This window comes from Gekko japonicus, unplaced genomic scaffold (genome assembly GCF_001447785.1).
Source record: "Gekko japonicus isolate JY-2015 unplaced genomic scaffold, Gekko_japonicus_V1.1 scaffold138, whole genome shotgun sequence".
Classification (NCBI taxonomy): Eukaryota; Metazoa; Chordata; class Lepidosauria; order Squamata; family Gekkonidae; genus Gekko; species Gekko japonicus.
Genome location: NW_015163096.1, coordinates 853,635 through 877,075, shown reverse-complemented (window position 1 = coordinate 877,075; position 23,441 = coordinate 853,635). Strand labels below are relative to the sequence as shown.

Genomic DNA, 23,441 nt, shown 5'->3' with positions numbered 1-23,441 from the left:
CTCTGTGTGTGTGTGTGTGTGTGTGTGTGTGTGTGTGTGTGTGTGTGTATAAAAAGAAGAACAGATAGCACAGCTTGCAATGTCAAAAAAAGGATCTGTAGTAAGTTTTGGTTGTTGAGCATAAGAGTCCTAAACCTCATCCAGCATAATAGTCCTAAACCAGCAAAATATTAACTCTGAACTGAGGGGTTTCAGGTATTCAAATTTTCTCCCCATAATGCTGACTAATTATTTCCAGAAACCAAATTTGAGCACAAGAGTAGCTTTTGACTTCTGTAGCTGAATCTGTGATAGATATATTGTTTTTTCTTTTGCTACATGGCTATTTGGTGATAAGCCTGTAGGCAGAAACCATCTTTGTATTTTTGGAACAGCATTTAATATTTTATCTGTAGTTAGCTGGACCCAAAAAACTACGTACCTAGTTCTGTATGCCATTTATTGAACATGCAGACCCCAAACTGCTTTTAATTCAACCATTTATTGAACATGCAAACCTCTTTTGAAACTAATGGGAGATTCGTAGGCAATATGTGATTGTGGAGAACCCATGAGAAAGTCCAGAGCAGGGAGGCTTTGGGCCAGTGGACAAAATGGAGTTAGAGCAATTTGACAAACTTGGCAGACAAATCAAGGCAGTCTAAGTGCGGAAGATGTGGATGATTCTGACCCACCTTCCTCCCATAGGTTCTGCCTAAGATGCAGAAGCCTCTACATTCTTTGCTAGAATTTTTCACTGCAGTTCACTACCTCTGTTGCTTATGTTTACACTACGTATTTAGCATTTCCTACAGTTCTTTTCTCTGTGATTTTTAAAACAAAAACAGAAATGTGATTTAAACAAGAACGTAAACTTTAGGGATTTAAAAAACTGAGTATATTTTTCTCTTCTGTACTTGAATACACAAGGCCCCTGGGAGACACCTAATACCAGCTGAAATGTTTAAGAGCAGTCCACAGTGGTAGAGCACCTATATTCACCAGAATTAACTCAACAGGTAAAATACCAGACCACTGGAAACGTTCTCATTGTCCTTATATTTAAGAAAGGTGAACCAATGGATGCAAATAATTACCATCCAATTAGCTTGTTACCAGTGATTAATAAACTATCTGTATTATAATCTGTATTATCCTATCTGTATTATAAATTAGCTGACTGGATATATACAGAATCAGTGCTGAATATGGAGCAAGTAGGTTTTAGGCAGGGAGCCTCAGCTATTGATAAATGTATTATTTTAAGTCATTTGGCAGAAAAATATACCCAGTTTGCTCAGAGAAAGCTGTGTGTGGCTTTCATTGATCTGAAATCAGCATTCAATTTGATTCCTAGGACATGTTTATGGCAAAAACTTAGGAAAACCGCCACTGATCATAGATTGCTGTGGATGATACAGATGCTTTATGATAATCCAACAGCCCAGATTACATGTGGGTCAGAGGGGCAAATGACAGGAAAATGTATTAATAAGTCCAGAGTTAAGCAGGGTATCTGCTGGCTCCATTACTTTTTAATTTGTTTTTAAATAATTTAGAACCTGCTCTTAAATAAGACACATTTGCCAAACCTTGGAGCCCTAGAAATACCCATTTTACTATATGCCGATGTTATGATGTTAGTATCACAATCTCTCATCAGGCTGCAAAGGTTAATATGGTCCTTTTCTAACTACTGCTAGGAACAAGGTTTGACAGTTAACAGTGTGAAGTCAAAGATTTTAGAGGGTAATGAACTAGAGCAGGTTAGGTCTTTTAAATATCTGGGGTAATTTTCGACATGCATTTAACTTGGAAACATCAGTGTTAGGCTGTGATGGCATCAGCGGCCTGCTTTAGCACAGCAATAAAGAATTTTTTCCACAGGAAATGTGGACAGTACCTTTCAGCAGCGATGACAGCTTTCAGCCCTATGATATTGTTTCAGCTGCCGTATGGAGCAGCAATCAGGCCTATAGGATAAATTAGACTATAGATCAGCTACTAATACAATTTTTGTCTCAAACCTGTGGGATCCCAAAATATGTGGCTGGTACTGCCCTTAGACTGGAACTTGGCCAGCATTCCATTGAATCTAGGACTTGGGTAATGGCATTAAATCTGAAACTTAAAACAGTGTTCTTTGGCCCCTGCCACACGGCAGGGAAAACACCCGTCAAAGCGCGGCTAAATAGTGCCGAAGAACCACCTAGGTAGGTGGTTCTTTTTAGTGCGGGTTTTCGGGCGAGAGGGACAGATTGAGGACGGGCAGGCAACGCTTCCCAGATGTTGCCGTGGGATCGCGCCAGTTTGCTCCGCCCACGATCCGTCCCGCTCCCGGCCCAAAACCCCTAGTGTGAACAGAGCCTTTGTGAAGCATGTTCTCTTTGAATGTCTGTGGTACAAGGAGGCTAGAGACAAATGGATCAAACCCGTTATGTGCTGGTGAAATGAGCTTCCCCTAGATATCTTAGTTACTAAATTTTAATGGATTCTAGGCCAGCAAATATTCTTTTTTTAGCTAAATTCCTTGTTCAGACCACGAGAGAGCAGGTAGCCTGTGACAAGACATCTTCTATAGCATGTGATGCTCTGTCATCTTGGTGCTTGGGGTGGTCAACAGTAGGAGGGCTTCTAATGTCCTGGCCCCACTGGTGGACCTCCTGATGGCACTGGTATTTCTGGCCACTGTGGGATACAGAGTGTTGGACTGGATGGGCCTTTGGCCTGATCCAACATTGGCATCTCTTATGTTCTTATGTTATAGCCTGGCCCCTCTGGCTTGAATTCTTTCTTTCTTCCTTTTATTCCTAGTTTGGAATGACTGATACTACTCAAGACCTGTAGGTCAGAGGAGTAGAAAAAGGAAGGAATACACAAGGATCTGAGTACACAAAGATTTGAGCATAAATTCTCCATGCAGAAATGTAGTATCCAAAATGTAGTGTTTTATTTCTTTCAGTTTAGTACTTTAGTTCTTTTTATTATCTTACCAATAAACCTCAGCCAGGATCTTGACCAAAGGAAGAAATCTTACTCTTCATGGGAAATCTACCTTAATACATACAATGCTTTCCTGCTTTTCCAGTGTATCACAGACAGGTCAGGTGGAATTCTGTTATATTGCCACACATCTCCAAAAGTTTTCTCACAAGAATCAACCAAGAAGTTCTGGAAAAAACTCTTTTAAAAAATTGCAAGTTTCTTCCTATCAGTGTGAATGCAGCTTTTTACCCAGAGAACTAGCCTAATAACCAATGAGATCTGTGTGTAAACAATGCAACACAGTCAGGTTATATAAAATTCTCATGCGAAAGTATTACCAGAACCCTGTCATGTACTTCATTCAGTCAAATGGCCTATTATATATTGTTGATTCAGCCCAAGAAAGGGACAATACAATGAAAAATGCCTTTCCCTTTCCCTTTTTCAGCAACACCTGTAGAACTGAATGGGGTGTCATACTAGGGGATTTGTAAGGGACTGGTTCTCTGGTGCTATTAATGTAGGCTTTAATGCAAAAGAAGCATACGAATGCTTCAACTGAATAAAAAGTAGTAAAAGCAGCTAATAAGAATGGTTGATTGTGTTGCTTTGATGTCTAAAATGCTCACTGAAATGTGATATTATTGATTCTGTGTAGAATTTAAAATTTTAGCAACTGTAATTGTATCTTATTCTAACTCTTACTTTGTATCTGCAGGAAGTCTCATATAATCTCAGATCACGCTGGACTGAGCTTGAAACCTATACCTCTGCATTTGGTTTTAGTTTTTATAAAAGACGTTATATGAATGTCATATGGCATATAGAGTTTATCTTGTATTTGTCCTGGAATACCTATTGTAAAATAATGATACCAAATTAAATATGTATTATTAATTATAATTATTAATACTAAATTCAGAAAATTGTTTATAATATTGCATAACAATCCTACTTCCCAGTAGTTTTAACCAAAATATCAAGTATAACCAGGGCTCAACAAATACCAGGTGCCAAGCTACCTTGAGGCCAAGAAATTTCTCTGTGGCACCTAGTATTTTCAGCAATTCACAGATAGCCATAGAGAGGAAGGAGGGAAAGTTCTGTTTGATAAGTAGAGCACAGCTCTTGGAACATTGGGTCCAAAATCTTTTAAAGTATGTCCAATGTAACAAGAGCATCAGTGTGTACTGGGTTTACTAAACAGCCCTAAAATTCAGAGCGTGCTGATCCAATCCAGAGAAATGCAAGTGTAGCTGAATGTATGCTGCAGAGCAAGGAGAAATCTCTCCCAATGTTCATGTGGTATTAGACATAGTAGGAGCAGAATGTACAGTGTGGCTAGGCTCTGAAGATTCCCTTTTTCTCTGCTTACTCTCCAATAATATACTAGTGCTCCAAAAAGCCTTCTTCAGTTGTACGTAGAAGCACTTTCAGTGATTCCAGTAATGCTAACAGCATTGTCGTTGGACTAGAGTATCTGTGTAGCATGGTGTAACATGTTGATGCTGTGTTCACTAAGTGCTATGGTGGACTATATTAGACTCTTTACATTGCATGTATTTTAATCCTGTATGTTTGTGGTTTATGTGATTTTTCTTTTCTCCCCCTCCCCCACATAACTGGGAAAGACTGATGAATGCCAATATGTTTTGCTCACCTGCAGCAATACATAATTAGGGAACCAAAAAAGGAAGAAGAAAGAATAGGGGAGAACAGTGTTTTGAGTTTTGTAACAAATTAGTTGACATCATCAATATATCTACTTCTCAATGTGACCATATTTGTGGATATTTAAATCTGGAGACTGGTGCCATAATAGACAAGACAGATTGTGGAGAAAGGTGGAGTATAAATAAAATAAATAATAAATACAGTTGAAGCAGATAAAAGGTAGTTTGGTTGGTGGGTGGGAAGGAGAGAAGGAAGCAGGAAAGGGGGAGAGGCTAAGAGGATTTTCAGAGAAGGAGAAGAGGAAATAGTGGGGGAGAGAACAAGATGTTCCCCTCCATCTTTGTGGTTCCCCCGCTTGTATATTGTATGAATGCAAAGCCTTGTAAACCATACACAGTATCAAACATATCTGAGCTGTGTTTTTAAAGACAGATTCAATTATATATTACTCTATTCTTTTATAACAAATTTATTGTAATCAGCAGCACAGTTTTCCCAATTCCTGGGAACTTGAACAATGTCCCCCCCCCCCCCGAAATTGGCAAGAATAGGCTTATTCTAATTAAAAAATATTTAAACTTTTGGAACTGTATCCTGGTTTCAGCAGTTTGTGTATGACATTAGCAAGCAACCAGTCATTTATATTTATTATTTATGGCAAATTAAAATAGAGAAATGGATAAAAAGTAGTAGTAAATATAAAAAATTAATAATTTTAAAAGCACTCACTTTCTAATCTCCTAAATGAGAGGTGACTGCAGATGGTGACCCATTAAAATCTTGGTTCCCCTCCCCCTTGGTTATTTTGAAATTGATACTTGTTTTTTAAAAAAATATTTTTGTTTGCATTTTGTGAAGTCCACAGGAGTTTTTGAGTGCTGAATTTCTGACATAGAGATTTGCCAGCAAAATTGTTCTTTCATCAGATTCCAAACAGCAAATATAGCAATAACCCTTGGCTTCTGCTTTAAGAGTGCTGGAAACAGCCTTTATGTGGTGGCTGTCCCATGATGTGTAGATCATTTCCAGAAGTGGATTGCCTCATCATTTGAGAGTGATGTAGTGTTGCATTCACAGCTTTTAGGAGTGAATAAGCAAGACAAAAGGAAGGAATGCAAAAAGAAAGAGATCCCTCCTCTCCCTACCTTGACTTCTTTCTTGTAGATTTCTCTTTTACTTATCTCTGGGTGGTCATAGGCTGCTAGTAGTTGATCCCTGACTTTTGAAAGATAGGTTTAATTAAATTTTGGGTTTAACCGTACTTTTATTGTAGCTGACTGACTCATGATCATCAATGCCTCTATTCCAATTAATGCAAATTAAAATCTGAACATATAGATAATCCTGCTTTTATCACATTAGAACAAATATAAATAAATTTCTTGTAGACAGATATTGATAATTGGCTTAACTCCACAGTCTTAAAAGATCACACCATACGTAACTGTGGAGACCTGGGCCCTGGTTCAGAACTCGTTCCGGCACGTACACAGCTTAAAATAAGGCTTGAGAATGTCTGTTCTTATCCACATTGCAATGAGGATGGAGGTACATGCATTCACACCTTTAGTGCAGTTCATCTCAACAAATGCCTCACGACGTAATCCACATCTTAATATAGACAATCATTCATATTCGGCCTTTATGTGCAGTTGCTGATCCAGGAAGGGAATTCATGTCCATGGTTTTTTTTATTTATTAGGAAGTACATTGCACTGATTATGAGCACCACATAGTGAACACAGTTTCTTTTATCTGTGTAGTTGTGGGTCTCAGTGGTGTCCGTCCTGTAGTTTTGTCAAACCTGTAAGAAACTTTTACCCATTTGTCCTGCTGATCAGCTGAGGGACTGCCGTATTTTGCCTGTACAGAATGTATCGATACAAGAGCTTCAGGCTCAGCTTGAGCAGGAGGTGAAACTTCGGCAAGAAGAGCAAGAAAAACTTACAGAGAGGATCATTCAGGTAAATACATAACTTGGCCACTGGAAGAGACCTTTGTGTTGAGAGAAGCGTTCTACTCTTCTGACTGTCAGTGGCTCACAGTATTGGAATGAAGAATTTTAAAGCTCTTTGAATTGTATATCATTGTTATTTCCTAGATGATTTTGCTGTGGATTGGCAGAGTATACTAACTCATGCTGAAGTGTAACTCAAGAGTAAACTAAATAATTATCTTATTGGTACTACCAGAAACTATAATTCTTACTTTGAGTTGTAGTAACCTCAAGGTTACAAGTACGTTTCTCACTGTTGGGATATAGAATGATTCAAGCCTTCAGAATTCTTTTTCCAAATTCTCAGGTGTAGTCTGATTCCAACTCTTAAAGTTGGTGTTATGAATCACAAATATAACAGGAAGATAACTAAAGAAGACACCTCTAGAAATAGAATTTTCCTAGTAACATTTTGCATTAAGGGTCTATTCGTTATTTAAGATTATCACATTTCTGTAGATCATTATGGAATAGAACACTGTTGATATGTTGCTTATAGACCTAGAGTTCTGCTTATTTTTTATGACCTACTGTGATAATGTACATGAGTTCAACGTGTAGGTTTCATCTATTAATGATTAGCAAACTACTGTCTCAATACAAAATTAATGTCAAACAAATTTATTCACAGCAAAAAGCCAGCACTCTAATACAACAATGTAAAATTAATGTAAATTGCATCTTTCTTTTTTCATTCATCCATTAATAAATTTTAGTGTAAATAAATGTGAACATAATAGATATAACTTCTTGGAAGTTTTTCAAGTATGCTTATTCACTGATAAATGGCTTTTCTGGTGAACTCGTGGAAAGTTGCAGTAATGAGAATGTGAGCTTCTTTGTTATTTGGCTGCTTGATGTTGTTGTTCAGTCGCACAGTTGAGTCCGACTCTTCGTGACCCCATGGACCAGATCAATCAGGGTCTTCTCCAGTGAGTGCTCCCTTCTCATTTGGTGGCCAAAGTATTTGAGCTTCAGTTTCATTATCTGGCCTTCCAGGGAACAGTCAGGGTTGATTTCTTTGAGGATTGACTGATTTGTTCTTCTTGCAGTCCAAGGGACTCTCAAGAGTCTTCTCCAGCACCATAGTTCAAAAGAATCTATTCTTCGGCGCTCGGCCTTCCTTATAGTCCAACTCTCGCAGCCATACATGACTACTGGGAATACCATTGCTTTGACCATGCGGACTTTTGTTGGCAGGGTGATGTCTCTACTTTTTATCATGCTGTTTAGGTTCGCCATCGCTTTCCTCCCAAGGAGCAGGCGTCTTTTAATTTCATGGCTGCAGTCACAGTCTGCGGTGATCTGGGATCCCAGGAACGTGAAGTCTGTCACTACTTCCACGACTTCCCCTTCTATTTGCCAAGGAGTGATGGGGCCGGATGCCATGATCTTAGTTTTTTTGATGTTGAGCTTCAAGCCCACTTTTGCGCTCTCCTCTTTTACCCTGAGCAAGAGGCTCTTTAGGTCCTCTTTACTTTCTGCCATTAGAGTGGTATCGTCTGCATATCTGAGGTTGTTGATCTTTTCCCCAGCAATCTTAATTCCCGCTTGTGATTCATCCAGGCCAGCATTTCGCATGATGTACTCTGCATATATATTAAATAAGCAAGGCGACAATATACATCCTTGTCGTACTCCTTTTCCTATGCTGAACCAATCAGTTGTTCCGTATCCGGTTCTAACTGTCGCTTCTTGGCCCTTATACAGGTTTCTCAAGAGACATGTGAGGTGGTCTGGTACTCCCATCTCTTTAAGGACCTGCCATAGTTTGTTGTGATCCACACAGTCAAAGGCTTTAGCATAGTCAATGAAGCAGAAGTAGATATTTTTCTGGTACTCTCTTGCTTTTTCCATAATCCAGCGAATGTTGGCAATATGATCTCTCGTTCCTCTACCTCTTCGAAACCCAGCTTGTACTTCTGGTAGTTCTCTATCCACGTACTGTTGAAGCCTAGCTTGTAGGATCTTGAGCATGACCTTGCTAGCGTGTGATATGAGTGCAATTGTGCGATAGTTTGAACATTCTTTGGCATTGCCCTTCTTTGGGATTGGAATGTATACTGACCTTTTCCAATCCTGTGGCCACTGTTGTGTTTTCCAAATTTGCTGGCAAATTGAGTGCAGCACTTTAACAGCATCATATTTTAAGACTTTGAATAGCTCAGCTGGAATACCATCACCTCCACTAGCTTTGTTGTTAGTAATGCTTTCTAAGGCCCATTTAACTTCACATTCCAGGATGTCTGGCTCGAGGTCAGTGATTATACCGTCGTGGTTGTCAAGGACATTGAGGTCTTTCTTGTATAGTTCTTCTGTGTATTCTTGCCATCTTTTCCTAATCTCTTCTGCTTCTGTTAGGTCCCTACCGTTTTTGTCCTTTATCATGGCTGGTCGATAGCTTACCACATACCCAGTTCCATAAAGAACATTTAGCAAATGATGGAAACCTGAATATTTGGATACATTACTAGAGAACAGCAGTGCTCATAGTCTCCATATGCACAGTTTTTTATGGTGAGATGTCCACTAATCAGTCCACGATTAGGCCTTATTTTACCAATAATAGTGACTGTTGACAAAGAAGAAAAGATCATTTTCCCACCCAAAGGGAGGAGGAAAAACTAGAATTACAGAGGCTATGGACTTCTATAGATTATGGGAAATTAAATCAGTAGTGGAATTCACATACTGCATAGCAGGAGTAGCTTCATTTGGGGAACTTATTGAAAAGGACACAGTGGAAAGAACAAAGTACATATAAAGGGAATAAAAATGTTTATGCTGCAGAAGTCTGATCTAGGTTGTAAAGTAAATGAGCTGTGTATTTCCTCAGCAAGTTATTCACATATGGTTAATTAAATTAAGTCTAGAAACTGTGGTCGTCAGGTTTATCAAAAGTCAGTTCCCTTGCCAAATTCAGTTAGCTGCTGATAATTGGAATTAGCAATTTTGATTTAGCTCGCCCTGCTATGGAAAAAAGAAACATCACAATAAACCCTTGAGAGCAGTATCCTATTGATGTTGTACATGGTTGTTCTTTTTAAAGCTGGAAGAGGATCATCTGCAAAGCCTACGGAGGAAAGACCTGGAAGTGCAAAGCTTGACTTTGCAGAACAAATTGGAAGAGAAGACGTGGAGTCAGGAGAAAAACCTGATGCATCAAGAGCTCAGGCACTTCAAACAGAACACCTTTCTCTTGTATGTCAAACTAAAATGGCTGCTGAAACAGTGGCGGCAAGGGAAGCAAGTGGAGGAGCAAGGAGAGGACATACTTGAGGTAACTCTCCCGTGTCATTTAATGGACTGAAACTGCAAGGGAAAAGGAAGGTAGATTATTCCATTATGTACAAAATACATTTTAGAAAGAACCTTGCTTTCCAGTTCAGGTGACAGAGCAGCCTTAACTGCAGAGCTGTTGTCAGTGTTTCATTTATTGTGAGATGGGGGAAATACTGAAAAGGATTTTGAAACTGCCAGTGACTGACTCTTTCAAAAGGTGCTTGCAGTTAAGGGATCACTGTACAGCTGCTCTAAATTACATGTTATTTCTAAACCAATTTAATGTCTCCTACAAATACATGGAATAAGTACCTGTCCACCCGTCTTCCCGGGGAAGTGCCTACTTAGGGTTGCCAGGTCTCCGGCACTCCCCCACACACACACCAGCCAACTACCCCTGGTGCTCCCCCTGGCACCAGCCAGCAGAGTGTTACATCCCCAAATGCAACATGCCTACGTTACCCAGAAGTGTCGTAGACACGGTGATTGGGGGCGATGCTCTGGTTTTGGGGCAAAACTATGGTAGAATTAGCTTCAAACCATAGAGTATTGCCCAAAAATCAGAGCGTTGCCACCAGCATCCCCAAGTTGACGTAGGCAGGGCCTCCCCTCTCCCGGAGCATCCCAGTAAGTCCCCTGCCAACTTGTTGTTTGGACCTGGCAACCCTATACATTACATATCTATGTATGTGCCGTCAAGTCATAGGGTTGTTAGCCTCCAGGTGGGGGCTGGAGATCCCCTGGAATTACAGCTGATCTCCAGAGTACATGACTCGCTTATTTATTATTTATTTAAAACATTTTTTTCCACTTCTCCTGGAGAAAATGGCTGCTTTGAAAGGTGGACTGCATGGCCCCTCTTCTCCTCCAAGGCTCCACCCTTAAATCTCCTGATATTTCTGAACCTGGAGCTGGCAACTTACGGCAACCCCAGCAAGGGGCTTTCAAGGCAAGTAAGAAGCAGAGGTGGTTTGCCATTGCCTTTTGCAGAGTCTTCCTTGGTGTCCCCCCTCCCCCGCATCCAAGTACTGACCCTGCTTAATTTCCAAGATCTGACGAGATTGGGCTATACCATACCTTTTCACACTCTGCCCACATTGTTAGAAGAGGTTAAATGCATCAGTGTATTAAAAACTTCAGATCAGTTTGGTGTGGTGTCAGCATTTTCCACAATGTGAAGGGCCGTTAAGAAAGCTAAGAACACATTTGCTTACTAGCAGCAGGATCTTAAAATACTGGGGAAATACAAGTAATGTACACGTCAGGCTTATCATGAGTAAAATGTCTTTTCACACAACTCCTATATCACTCATTATAATAAATGGGTAGGAAGAGATTATTACTCCTTTAGACTGCTCAGCCACAATACCTTGGGAGGAAAATATATCCATCAAATCCAAATAATTCTTTTTTCTGCAGTGTATATGACATATCTGTGACGTCATTTAATATTCATTGGTATCTATACTATTAAAAATAGGCAGTGACAGTAATCTTTTGGAATTAGTAAGGGAGTACGCTGTATTGTGGAATTTTATTTATGTTCTGTGAAGTTCAATGTAGAAGGCATTGCAACAATTATAATTAATGGTAGTAGCTACTCCAACATCATCTCAATATTCATGGCCAATGTAATCTCAACATTAAAATGTCTTCTAGATTTTTTTTAAATTGCATTTTTTTTAGAAAACATCAAAGCAATTTAATGCAATTTATGAACAAATTGCAGAATGAAAAGGAGGAACCAGTCTTGTTTCTTGAATTTTCAGTGTACTTCTGACACTGACCTAGGGTTGCCAGGTCCTTCCTGGCCACCAGCAGGGGAGGGGAGGTCGTAGGGTTGCCAGATCCAGGTTAGGCAACTCCTGGAACTTTGGGGATGGAGCCTGGGGAGTACAGGGACCTCAGTGGGGTACAGTACCATAGAGTTCACCCTCCCAAGTAGCTATCTTCTCCAGGGGAACTGATCTCTGCAGTCTGGAGATGAGCTGTAATTCCAGGGGATCCCCAGGTCCCACCTGGAGGCTGGCATCTATACTGACCATGTAAGACCCCGTCAAAAGCAGTGTGTGCACAGAGCCTTCCCTTTCTCTTCTCACCTTTCTTTTGCATGGAAGAGAGCCTTCCCATCTTTACAGAATGAAATGGGGAAGCACATGCACGGTGTCACATACTTATTACTACAGCTATGTTAGTGCTTTCACATAGAAATACATCTGTATGTTTATTCATTTTTCCTTTCAGTTGGAACACCTTGATTCCATGCCAGAATTCAGTTTTCAGTCTGAAAATAAGGGTGATGAACGAGCAGAAGAGGAGGACGAGGAAGAAGATGTAGTGTTTGCACTGACAGATTACTCTGAACATTCCAGTTTAGAAACAAGTGACCGTGGACCACAGCTACAGACTGCAGAATTGTTACAGCATCAAAAGCAGGTATAGGCAGACATACATGTGATTATTACTTGGTCCCAATAATCAAACTCTTTTGTGTTCTGCTGCCTTTCTTTTAAGTGTAGACATAGTGATTTTAGAGTTATTGCATTTAAAATATGTTTCCTTTATTCATATTTAATAAGGAGGAAAGAACTGCAGCAGCATTTTACGCTGATGCTGTAAGTGCAATATTCCATTTCCTGTCAAGAACAGTATAGTCTTGTTGGATGGGTCGAAGGGTCCAGGCTCATCTCACCAGAGCACCTTTGTAGCAATATATCATCTAACCATAATGGGGGTGGAGGGAAGCTTTTTGTTTTGTATAAATAATTTAATGACTAGAAATGTGTATTTAATTTTTTTTTTCTTTCTTAACTGCAAGACGGAAGATTTTTTTTTTTTAACTCACCCAAATACTTTCACTGAATGTGATTTTTTAAAAGCTAGTTAATGCTGGTGGCTTGTATTTTCCTCTCAAGTGAATTATCAACTTTACCCATTTTGGGCCTGACCTAGATTCAGGTCTTAGGTAAATACCAGTAAAATATATGAAAGTCTGTTTTCTAAAGTATCAGTTAATATTTGAGGTGCAATCCAGCTTTGTTAAGATAATTATTCATTTGATTTCAATATGAGATGGCTTATACTTTCATTTGATGAATATAAAACTCAGCATGTGTGTATGTGTGGAGGGAGAAAGAATGAGAGACCCCCACTGCTTCAGGCTGGAAAAGATGGCTGTGATCCCCAGTCACAAACAGAAAGTAAAACATTTCACAGTGGACTTGGTAGGGTTCAAAAACTGTTGATTACTTGATTAGATCCAGCTTCATTAGGAGAATTTCTTGGCTTCTCCATTGCCAGTGCAGAAGTAGAAGACTGGTGTGGAAGGTATGACAGTGGTTAAGAGTGGTGGACTCTAATCTGGGGAACTGTGTTTGATTCCCTACTCGCCCACATGAAACCTGCTGGGTAACCTTGGGCCTCCTCCTCCTTCGCTTGTACAGTGAATAGGGTTGCCAGCTCTGGGCTGGGAAATACCTGGAGATTTGGGGGGTGGAGCCTGGGGAGGGCAGGGTTTGGGGAGGGGAGTGACTTCAGCATGGTATAATGCCTTAGAGTCCATCTTCCAAAGCAACCATTTTCTCCAGGGGAACTGATGTTGGTTGTCTGGAGAACAGTTGTAAAAGTGGGAGATCTGGAGGCCCCACCTGGAGGTTGGCAACCCTAATAGTGAATCAGACCATTGTGTAGTCTCACTGGCAACAGCTTTTCAGGGTTTCAGGTGGAGAAAGTTCTTCCTCAGCACATGCTGCCTGAAATCCTTTTAACTGTTGATCCTTGGGACTGAACCTGAAACCTTCTGCTTGTACGGAGCATGCTTTACCACTACGCCTTCCCTTCCACTCTGGTATGGGTCCTTGTGACAGGTACAGAATTCTGTTGGTGCCTGTTGCCTAGTAGTCTTCCTGCTTAAGCTGGTGCTGGTTGTCTCAGAGTTGATGTTGAAGGCTCCTAGTTCTGGGTGACTTCAACATCCATACTTAACCTCCCTTATCTCACACCCCTCAGGATTCCATAGCAACCATGGGCATGGTTCACATTATGTCTGACCCAGCACATTTATCAAAACATACCATCAGCTTTGTGTACTGCTTTGGACAAAGGAATGATGATTTGAATGTAGAGGGATTTTATCATGATCCAGTTGGTATCCATTGAGGCCTATTCTTTGTGCTGCTGGTACCTTCCACAGGAGTATGGAACCAATTGAAATGGTCCATTCACAAAGACTCATGAATCCTCCCAGTTTCCTTATTATGTTAGAGGGTATGAAAGATTGCAAAGAAAAGCAGGCTTCTTAAAATGCTGCTTGTGTCAGAGAGTCAGGGAGTTCAAGAGTTAATCTTCCCTGGAGAGAAGAACTTACGTGATTGGCTGCTCTACTCGCTCTCTGATTGGCCAGCATCTGCTTAGAGAGGAAATAAAACAGCTGATCTGGAGGGAAAAGTTTTGTTTGCCTTTTGGTCTTTGTCTGAGATCTAATGTCTGGATCAGTAGCCAGAGGGTGTGGCTTCTCAGGGAAGAGACATTTGGGAGTTAGAGATTTGTCAGGGAATTGTCAGAAAAGTACATCTATAGAGAGAAGAAGAGGGACTCTATTGTCTTAAGTATATTAGAACTACTCTGAGGGAGAATTTAGATTCTCAGTCAAAAAAACTACAGAACAGCTTTATACTAGGGTTGCCAGCCTCCAGGTGGCGCCTGGGGATCTCCTGCTTTTACAACTGATCTCCAGCTGACAGAGATCAGCTCCCCTGGAGATAATGGCTGCTTTGAAGGGTGGACTCTGTGGCATTGTACCATGCTGAGACCAATGCTCCCTCTAAGCTGTGGAGTCTTGTGAGCAAAAATTCTACTTTGTGAGCTGCTGGCCTTAAAGTTGTGGGCGAGCGATTTGGCTGCTGCATAAATTAGTTTGCTCTGGAGCCCTCCTTCCTGAGTTAAGACAAAGATGTGTGAGCCAAAGGCTAAAAAACTCTGAGCTAGCTCACACTAATTCAGCTTAGAGGGAACACTGGCTGAGACCTCTCCTCTCCCCAAACCCCACACTCTTCTGGATCCACCCCCAAAGTCTCCAGGTATTTTCTAACCCAGACCTGGCAACCCTACTTTATACAGACAATGGATACTGGGGAAGGTTTTGGCAGAATGTCTGGGTAGTTAGAGAGAACTCCCATACAAGCCAAATAGGAGAAGGAGCTATTTCTTCTTAGGGATAAGAAGATTTTTTTCTAGCCAGTAGGAAACCTAGTCTGTGATAAAGGGGAAGAGCTTAGACACCTCCAGAGTTGCTGGAAAGTTATTATATCTAAAAGGAAAACCTAGGCATTTGAAGGGAGAAACTTAGAAACACTAAGACAAAGCTATCCTCTAAGAAGCTGTATTTAAGACTCTGTGTAACAGCTGGAAAATATAATGAGTAAAAAGCTCTCACTGAAAAGAAACTGAAACTCAGAAATTAAGCTAAAACAGTCTCTTGTATGTTTAAAAACCTCAATTCTGTATATATTGGAAAGTTTTACCTCAGCAACCTCTATATCGTAAATCCTCATTTTTATATATTCCCTGCCTGTTTATTAAAATCTTTATTGTGTTTTGAAAGTTAATTTTGCCTCATGTGCCATTTCATGAGGGTATTTTAAAACAAGGAAGCTCCTGTATTCCCTCTATTTCCTGTGCAGGGTCAAAAGCCTCAACTAATATCTGTGACAAGGTGGAACAGTTAAAGCTTAAAGAAAAAATACACGCTACTGAAGGGTGGTTCAGTCACTGAGGGGAACTAAAAATACTTTTCACAGGAAAATCTGCCTGGGAATGAGGAAGCATCAGGTGTCTGTCATAGAGGGCTTTTCCAAGTGACATTGTTGGCAGTTCTGCCAAAGCACTGGATTGTACTGATTGCCCAGGCAGTTGATACAATCATTTTTTAAAACCCAACTGAAAACTGAAAAAAGAGTCCATTCAGCTCAGTGGTTTACCAGATAACATGGGAGAATGACGTGGCAAGGACAGTAGCTAGCACAGCAGCTGCAAAATATTCAGGCTGAATCTGACCAATGATAAGCTTGCCATTTCCACCTACAAACTGGAAATGACAGAAGCACTGACTAAGACTCCCCCACCGTTCTAGGCAGGCAGTCTGAGGGAAAGGCTTTGCTTGCACTGTCTGTACAAATTTCATACTGTAACTCTGATCTCAAGGAATATGAGAGCTGTGGCCATTGTTGCAGAATTTCTTCCAAAAAATATTCCACACAATTGATACTAGCCTAACAAATCTAATTGTCTGCAGAGAAGTATAGGTTATATATAGCTCTAAGGGCGGTGCATGCCAATGAGCATAGCATTGCAAGGCAAGTCTTGCTGATAAGGAACCTCTTGCACTGGCAGGATACCCCTTGTGCCAGTGGAATGCTGAGCAGAGGAAGAATACAGACCTGCGTTTCAACATGAATATCTGATGTGCTAGATGCATTAAAAGATGGTGCTTGGGAGAACAGAAACATGTATGGTAGTGATGCATACATAAACACATATCCTTTCTGCTGAGGGTGCCTGTGCTTACAAGCTTGTGCACCAGCTCCTCTGTAAATAGCAGCTTAGTGGCCTACTCTCAGCCTTTTTCTTCTTATATATTTATCTGAATTACATCTGAAAGCTGTTAGCCACAAAGCAGTCTGGACCTGCGTATTTCTGTGCAACTGAGTCAGCTTATTCCCAAGTTCTTTTGACAATGAAGCTATAGATGGAAGCTATAAAGTATGTTTGTTGTCTTGCTGTTGACTGAAGGTTTCATTTTTTTTTATTTAAGAAGATAATTATTGGAGTTCAGTTGATGATGACTCAGTCTGCACTATGATGTCAGGATCCACTGGAGCTGGGTCTGTGTCCAGAGTGGTCTCACTCTCCAGGGTTGTTTTTCATTGGGCTAGTGACCCCAGGATAGAGTAAGAAGAGATTATTTTCTTTCACTCAATTTCACCACACTGCTCTGCCAAGTACCTATTCCCTCTTGCCAGGGAATGGGTCTAGCTCTTCTTCCCTGGCTGCACCTGGGCACACCTTTTAAATGCTTCCTCTAGAGAGGGCCAACCTTGGGCTCAGCCAGTCCTCTCTCCCCAACCCAGTCCTGGGGAGTGACAGGCCCCTGGGCCAATGGATACTTGCCTTGCATTAGTGAGCTCACTGGCCCTTCCCCCTGAACTTCTTTAAAGAGTTGACTGCCCCACCCAACCTGCTCTAAGAAGGTCAGTTTTGTCTGCTGTATTTGTTCCCTCCCTGCAGAGCTCCCCTGGGTCTCAGTGCTGGAGTCCCTGCTGGTAGAAATTTGGCTGGGTTGGCTTCTGCTTGCTAAGCATGCTGCCGAGAGTCTCAAGTAGACTTGGTCATGTCCTGCTGCAGCCTGGCAGAAAGCTTCCCCAGCTTCAAGGCTTGTTGGTGCTGTGTGCCTTTGGTGAGGCTTGCAGTCCCCTGGGGTAAGTGTGGTGGCAGTGGTGCTGACCCCAGACATATGATTTTGTGCGATGTATGAACACAGACATGCTGGCTTAATCCTGGTTTGTGCCCTGTTGTTACCTTTGCTGCAGAGCACATTCAGATACCAACCAGTGTCTCTGTGGAAGATGTAGGGGGAAAAACAAAGGCAAGGAAACTAGGATCTAAATTATTAGCTGTGAGCCAAATCCTGTTTTCACAAACTAACCATAGTCAAAATAAACCTTGGTTTTGCTTTATGCCTCAGTCAAGTCAGAGTATCTAATTTCATGGCTGTCTCATAAAGCACTTGCAGGAACAAGAAAAAACTGGCAGATGTGGTGGCTTAAACCTTTTGCAAAGTGATTCTCAACAGCAAGTAGGTGCTAACTGGAAACAAGTCCCGCTCGAGGGAAAAATGTTTGTGGAGGTTTGAAGGGAAGAATCAGCTGATATCTACATCTACATGCTCATTATCTCAGGGACTTTTTGACACACTACAGAGCACATGGGTTTGGTCAAGGTCTGAACCCTGTGTCAGGTATAGCACATAAGAAGAGCCCTGCTGGATCAGACCAGCAGTCCATCTAGTCCAGCATCCTGTCTCACACAATGGCCAACCAGTTCCTCTTGATGGCCAGCAACAGGGCATAGAGGCAGAGGCCTTTCTCTGATGTTGCGTCCTGCCTCTGAATGTGGAGGTTCCCCTAGTAGCCATTGATAGACATATCCTCCATTAATCTATCTAATCCCCTTTTAAAGCACTGAACAGCATTTCTTCTATGTTGATACAGACCTGGGCTGTGCAGCAGTAGCTAGACAAAAGATCAATTTCTAAAATAATTTGCCACTGTGAGTAGACTACACGAAGTAGGTCACAAAAGGAAAAGGGAGTTACTGTAATTCTTGAGTAGCCTATGTTCATATTTAATCTTTTATGTGCTGTCTGATACTTTCAACATCACATGTTGTCCACAAAGAGCCATGAAATCTGAGAGAAGAAGGCAAAAACAGGGGGGAAACCCTGGTACTTGTGAAGCAGTGGCACCATGTCACATTAGGTTGTCCTATCCAGCTTGAAGCATTTGTCCTCTGGAAGAGCTAGTCCCACTTCTGTGTCATCTGGATGTAATTAGAATGGGAAATTCTAAAATATGTGGTCTACTTTGTCCCACTGATACCCTTTCTTTAATTCAGCCTACCCTTGAATGCCTGGAGCTTGGATGAACCAATACAGAAGCACATAATCAATATCTAGCCTTTTACTGAAACTCTCCACCTTTTCCACTTCAGTGAAGAATCCAAAAATGCAGAAAACATGAGCTTCCACTACCTTAGGAACAGGTGGAATAGGAAATTAATTTGAATGCTGAATACTGACATATTTTGAGTAACACCCAGCTTGATCTTTTGGGTCCATATCTAAATTCTGCACCTTGAATTCATTTTGGATGAATCTTGGGACAAGCAAACCTTCTTAGCATTTGTTTGAGAGGTTTTTTGTTTTTGGAAGAAGGCTAAGTCTTTTTTTATCCACATTACTGATCATCCTTCATGTTGCAGTTGACAAGTGTGCAGAAAACTTTCTATCCTGAGGTGTTTGTAATTTTAAAACATTATTAAACCTGCCACTGCCATTACAAATAACTTTTGCTTCTGCAGGCAAGAGAAAATCACCAACTCTTAAATGCCCTAAAAGTTCTGTTGGATGACTTTCGATCTGAGCTCCAGGAGGATGAGCAAGAACGTCACAACCTCCAGCAGCAGTATGCCACTGACAAAGCTGCTTGGGAGGTGGAATGGACTAAGTTGAAGTGTCAGTTGGAGCAGGTATGGTTCTCATAGTCTGAGTCAAAAGGCAGGTGGCATAGGCAGAGCCATGTTTCTCAAAAATGAACTGAAGATGAGTGGGAGATAACTGATGAAGAAATATTTTTCTTCCTTACTGGATTACGTAGCCAAGTCAGTGAAAGAAAGAAAGCCAGCCCAGTTATATTTTTTAGGCTTGTTGACTGGTTATCTTTGGATGGGTTTATTTTAACTTCTGGTTTATTTTAGTTCATTGCATGAGTTAAAAGAGACTCAATAGCACAAAACAAAGTCTTGACTAGGCCATATTTAATCCACGGATAAGTAAGCTTTGTTAGACAGGGTATTTCAGAACAATAAGCCTGAAATAACAACTCTGAAGTTATTCTTGTTTAATCAGGCTCTAGTACAGATGTAAATTCCCTGACCTTTGACTACATAAAATCATTGTTCATTGTCGCTGTTCTAGGCAGTCCCACATGGGACTGCACACGTACACAGGCCAGTAGTTTGAAGACTTCTAGCTAGCCTAATAATGCACCAGGAGGGGCCCCTCCCAATCAGAGCCATTAGAGCCATTTCCCCACGTAATGGTCACATGCTCTGCCCGGGCCACCCTCCTTCCCTCAGTTCTCTCTTTGCCACTGCCTTGAGAAGAATGTTCCTAGTTAGCTCCTGGGTGTTCGTCAAGAAGAAGAAGAATGTCTTTATTCAAAAAATGTTCCTCTTGCTTAACGAAGATGACTCAGATGGACAAATATTCTGTCTGTCTTTTGTACCTCAGGGAAAACCACAACATAGTGGCATGTAAGATCTGCCAGCAATTTACCCCAAAAGCCTGTGTGGATCATGCCTCTCATCTTAAGTCTACCTTATGGGAGAAGGCTTTATCCACCTCTGTTAACCCTGCAGGTAGAACAGTAGAACAACTCAGTATAACAGCCTTTCGTTTCAGATCTGACTGCATTTCTCACCCTCTGTCAGTGATTTCAGTCCAGTCAGTTTGAATGATTGGGGAGTATGGAAGGACAGAGAATTCCAGTCCTTTCCCCATCACAGGGTAGTGTTGTGGTTAAAGCATTGGATTTGGACTGGGGGATGGGAATTGAAATCTATGCCCAGGCCATGAACCTCACTGGGTGATCTTGGGACAGTCGTTTTCTCTCAGCCAAGATCAGATCCAAACCAGAACATGGTCCAGCCACGTCCTCATCAGAACCACCATCTAAGAAACACAGATCAAAGGCTAAACACAGAAGTCATTGATCAGTATTGATTGATCTGACTCACTCAGAATCAAAAGAGGCAGCTTCAAAGGAACTGAAAGAATTGGTTCCTAAGACCCCATGCATCCCTTCTCCTAGTGGCCACTCTCTAGCATGGTCTCCAGTATTATGTGACCTAGCCACATCTCCAGAGGAGGGCAACGAAGATGGTGAGGGGTCTGGAGACCAAGTCCTATGACAAAAGGTTGAAGGAGCTGGGTATGTTTAGCCTGGAGAGGAGACAACTGAGAGGTGATATGTGTAGGTGGATGTCTCTACTATCAAGAGAGCCTGTGAGCAGGCATCGGTACGGTGTCCGTTACAGATACAGGCACACTCCATGAGGGCTCAAGCAACATTCGTTGCCTTTCGACGAGGGCATTCCATTGGCAGAGGTTTACAAGGCAGCAACCCGGTAGTCTGCAGACACTTTTATTTAGCACTATTCTGTGGACGTTAGTACAAGAAGAGAGATGTCAGTAGGGACAGCAGTCTTGCGTTCGCTCTTCCAGTAAATCATTCATCCCCACACCTGTTAAGTCAGCTTGCGAGTCTCCCATGTGGGGCTGCACAGAACAATGACAATGAAAACAGAGTTGCACTTACCTGTAACTGTTGTTCATCGAGTTGTCTCTGTGCAGGCACACATCCCTCCCTCCTACTTCACTGTGAGCTCCTTGACTTTGTATTTGTTGGCTCATAGTGGTAGCTTAGGAGAACTGAGGGAAGGAGGGTGGCCCCTCCCCAGAATACATGACCATTAGCCGGGGAAATGGCTCCAATGACTCTGCTTGGGAGGGGCCCCTCCTGCTCTGTTACTAGGCTAGTTAGAAATCTTCTGGCGGCTGACTGCACAGAGACAGGTTGATGAACAACAGTTACAGATAAGTACACCACTATTTTCAGTGTGAACAGAAAGTTTCAATATCTGATCTTTAGTTCCTTTTATGGCTGCATCTTAAATATTAAGAACTGTTATTAAGAACTGTGATTATGACAAGAGTGGTGATGCAGAGCTTCTGAGGCTTGTGTGTATAATCATTAGCAGCTATATGGTATTTTGAAATCAGAAATTCAAAATGTTAAAACTATAGATTGCTAATTAAAATTAAAGCAATCATTGTGACTGGATGACAGCTTTTACAGTTTAAAAAAAGGCTCTGGCTGTTAACACACTGGATTTTTCTATCAGGCACTATGGTTTGAGCTAACCTGAAAACTAGTTGGAGTTTTCAGAAATGTCTTAGTATTATCTGATTTTTGGTGAGAAGAAGAAGGTAGGAAGCTACTGGGTATAAAAATGAAGGGAGAGAGAATGAATCTTGCAGTTTGGGATTAAGGACTAGCTGACTCTGCAGCCATAGATTGCCATGGCAATCCTGTTCTTCACACAATACGTCAAGGGTAGGGAGAGCATATAAGGTTTTCCTTAGACAGTTCAAAAAGCCTGGAGAAGCCGCTGTTTCATAACTTATTTCCAATCATTGCTGTCCATATCACTGAGAGTGCCCCCAAAGTCCTTAATTACAAGAGTCTTTCACAAAAAGTAATTAGTGCAGAGCTAAACAGACTCACACCATTCTAAGCACATTGATTTCATGGACTTTGCATGTTAGATTACAGACTGAGCCATTTAGATACATAAGGGCCCTTCGTATGAATAGTATATTAGTTGCCTTTACAGAACAAAGCTGTATTTTGAAGATTTAAAGCTTATATGAGAAAAGAACCTGGGGGGGGGGATCTGAACTTGTTAGCTGAGCCTGACATGGGTTTGCCATGAAAAAGATGGTTGCCCTAATACCTTTTGTTTCATTTACAGCTGGAAGGGAAGAATGAAAAAGCACAGAGTGACCTGGGTCTTGATATAAAGGCAGGTTTTAAGAGGGAGAGAGAGGAGCACAAGAAACTCCTGGCTGACAGTCACAAAGTTGTGATGAACTTGCAGTGGCAAATCCAGCACAACGAGAAGAACTGGAACAGAGAGAAAAAAGAACTTCTCGAACGGCTGGATAAAGACCGGCGAGAGTGGGAGCAGCAAAAGAGGGGCCTGCTGAGGAAGCTGGAACAGGTAAGTCAATAGACAAAAGTATTAGTGGTTATGATCGCAGTGCTCAATTGTGCAAATACTGGCATACCAACAGCATGCCAACAGAATAATATCTGTACAAATGTAGAGGTGGAATAAGCCCTATTGTGCAGTCATTACTAGTAGTCTGGATCCCACCATCAGCAAGTACAGATGAATCTTGCCACCTTCTCCTTTCCCCAGCAACTCCCTTTGTCTCCCCAAAGTCAATGCTGTGAGTGGGAATCCTTGTGGACAAAATTCCATTCAGCGCAAGAGTTGCAGAAGGAAGGGATAAGGAAGGGTTATCAGAAAAGAAGTCCTTCCTTCTTATTCTGGAAGAGCAAGTTCACCTGGTCTTATGGCAGCTACCCCCAGGCCATGTGGCATTTCCCCCCTTCCAGCATCAGCTTTTGGGTGATCTCAGAGTGCCAGAGAAAGGGGAAGGCAGGGAAATTCTGCCTTTGCAAACTACTTATGCTTGCAATACAATAGTTCCCAATCCATAGAATGCTGTTACAAATGTGGTAGAATATCCTTATACTAATAGCCAAGTTGCCCCCTCCGTGCGGATACGCGGCCAGTCCCCACGTGTGCACAAAAATAAAAAAAGTTAAAAAAAATTCGGGGGGATGTTAAAATCCCCCAGAAAGTGCAAGAGCATCTCCTGCGCGTGCGCAGGAGATGCTCTGTAACTGCCGCTGCCGCTTGGGAGGTAAGCGGTGAGTGGCGAACAGGGAGAGGGGCCAGAGCGGCGAGGTTCGGAGCTGGAGGGGGTGGGGGTGGGGAGAGAGAGAGAGAGTCGCGAAGCCCGGAGGTTCCACGCCGCGCGGGCCTCAGCTCGGAGCCGGTGAGGTGGTGGGAAGAGAGAGGGGGGTAGTTTCGGAGCCTGGGGGGTGGGGAGACAGCC

At 41.8% G+C, this 23,441-nt stretch overlaps 1 protein-coding gene across 1 annotated transcript in view; it reads left to right on the top strand.

Annotated features, from left to right (window-relative positions):
• The window catches only part of MTCL1 (microtubule crosslinking factor 1), a 124,070-nt gene that overhangs the window by 77,318 nt on the left and 23,311 nt on the right, over window positions 1–23,441 (top strand). The window contains exons 9-13 of the mRNA XM_015406597.1: window positions 6,510–6,602; window positions 9,684–9,914; window positions 12,161–12,352; window positions 19,052–19,219; window positions 22,286–22,534. Coding sequence (XP_015262083.1) covers window positions 6,510–6,602; window positions 9,684–9,914; window positions 12,161–12,352; window positions 19,052–19,219; window positions 22,286–22,534 — 933 coding nt within the window. The remainder of the gene's footprint in view (window positions 1–6,509; window positions 6,603–9,683; window positions 9,915–12,160; window positions 12,353–19,051; window positions 19,220–22,285; window positions 22,535–23,441) is intronic.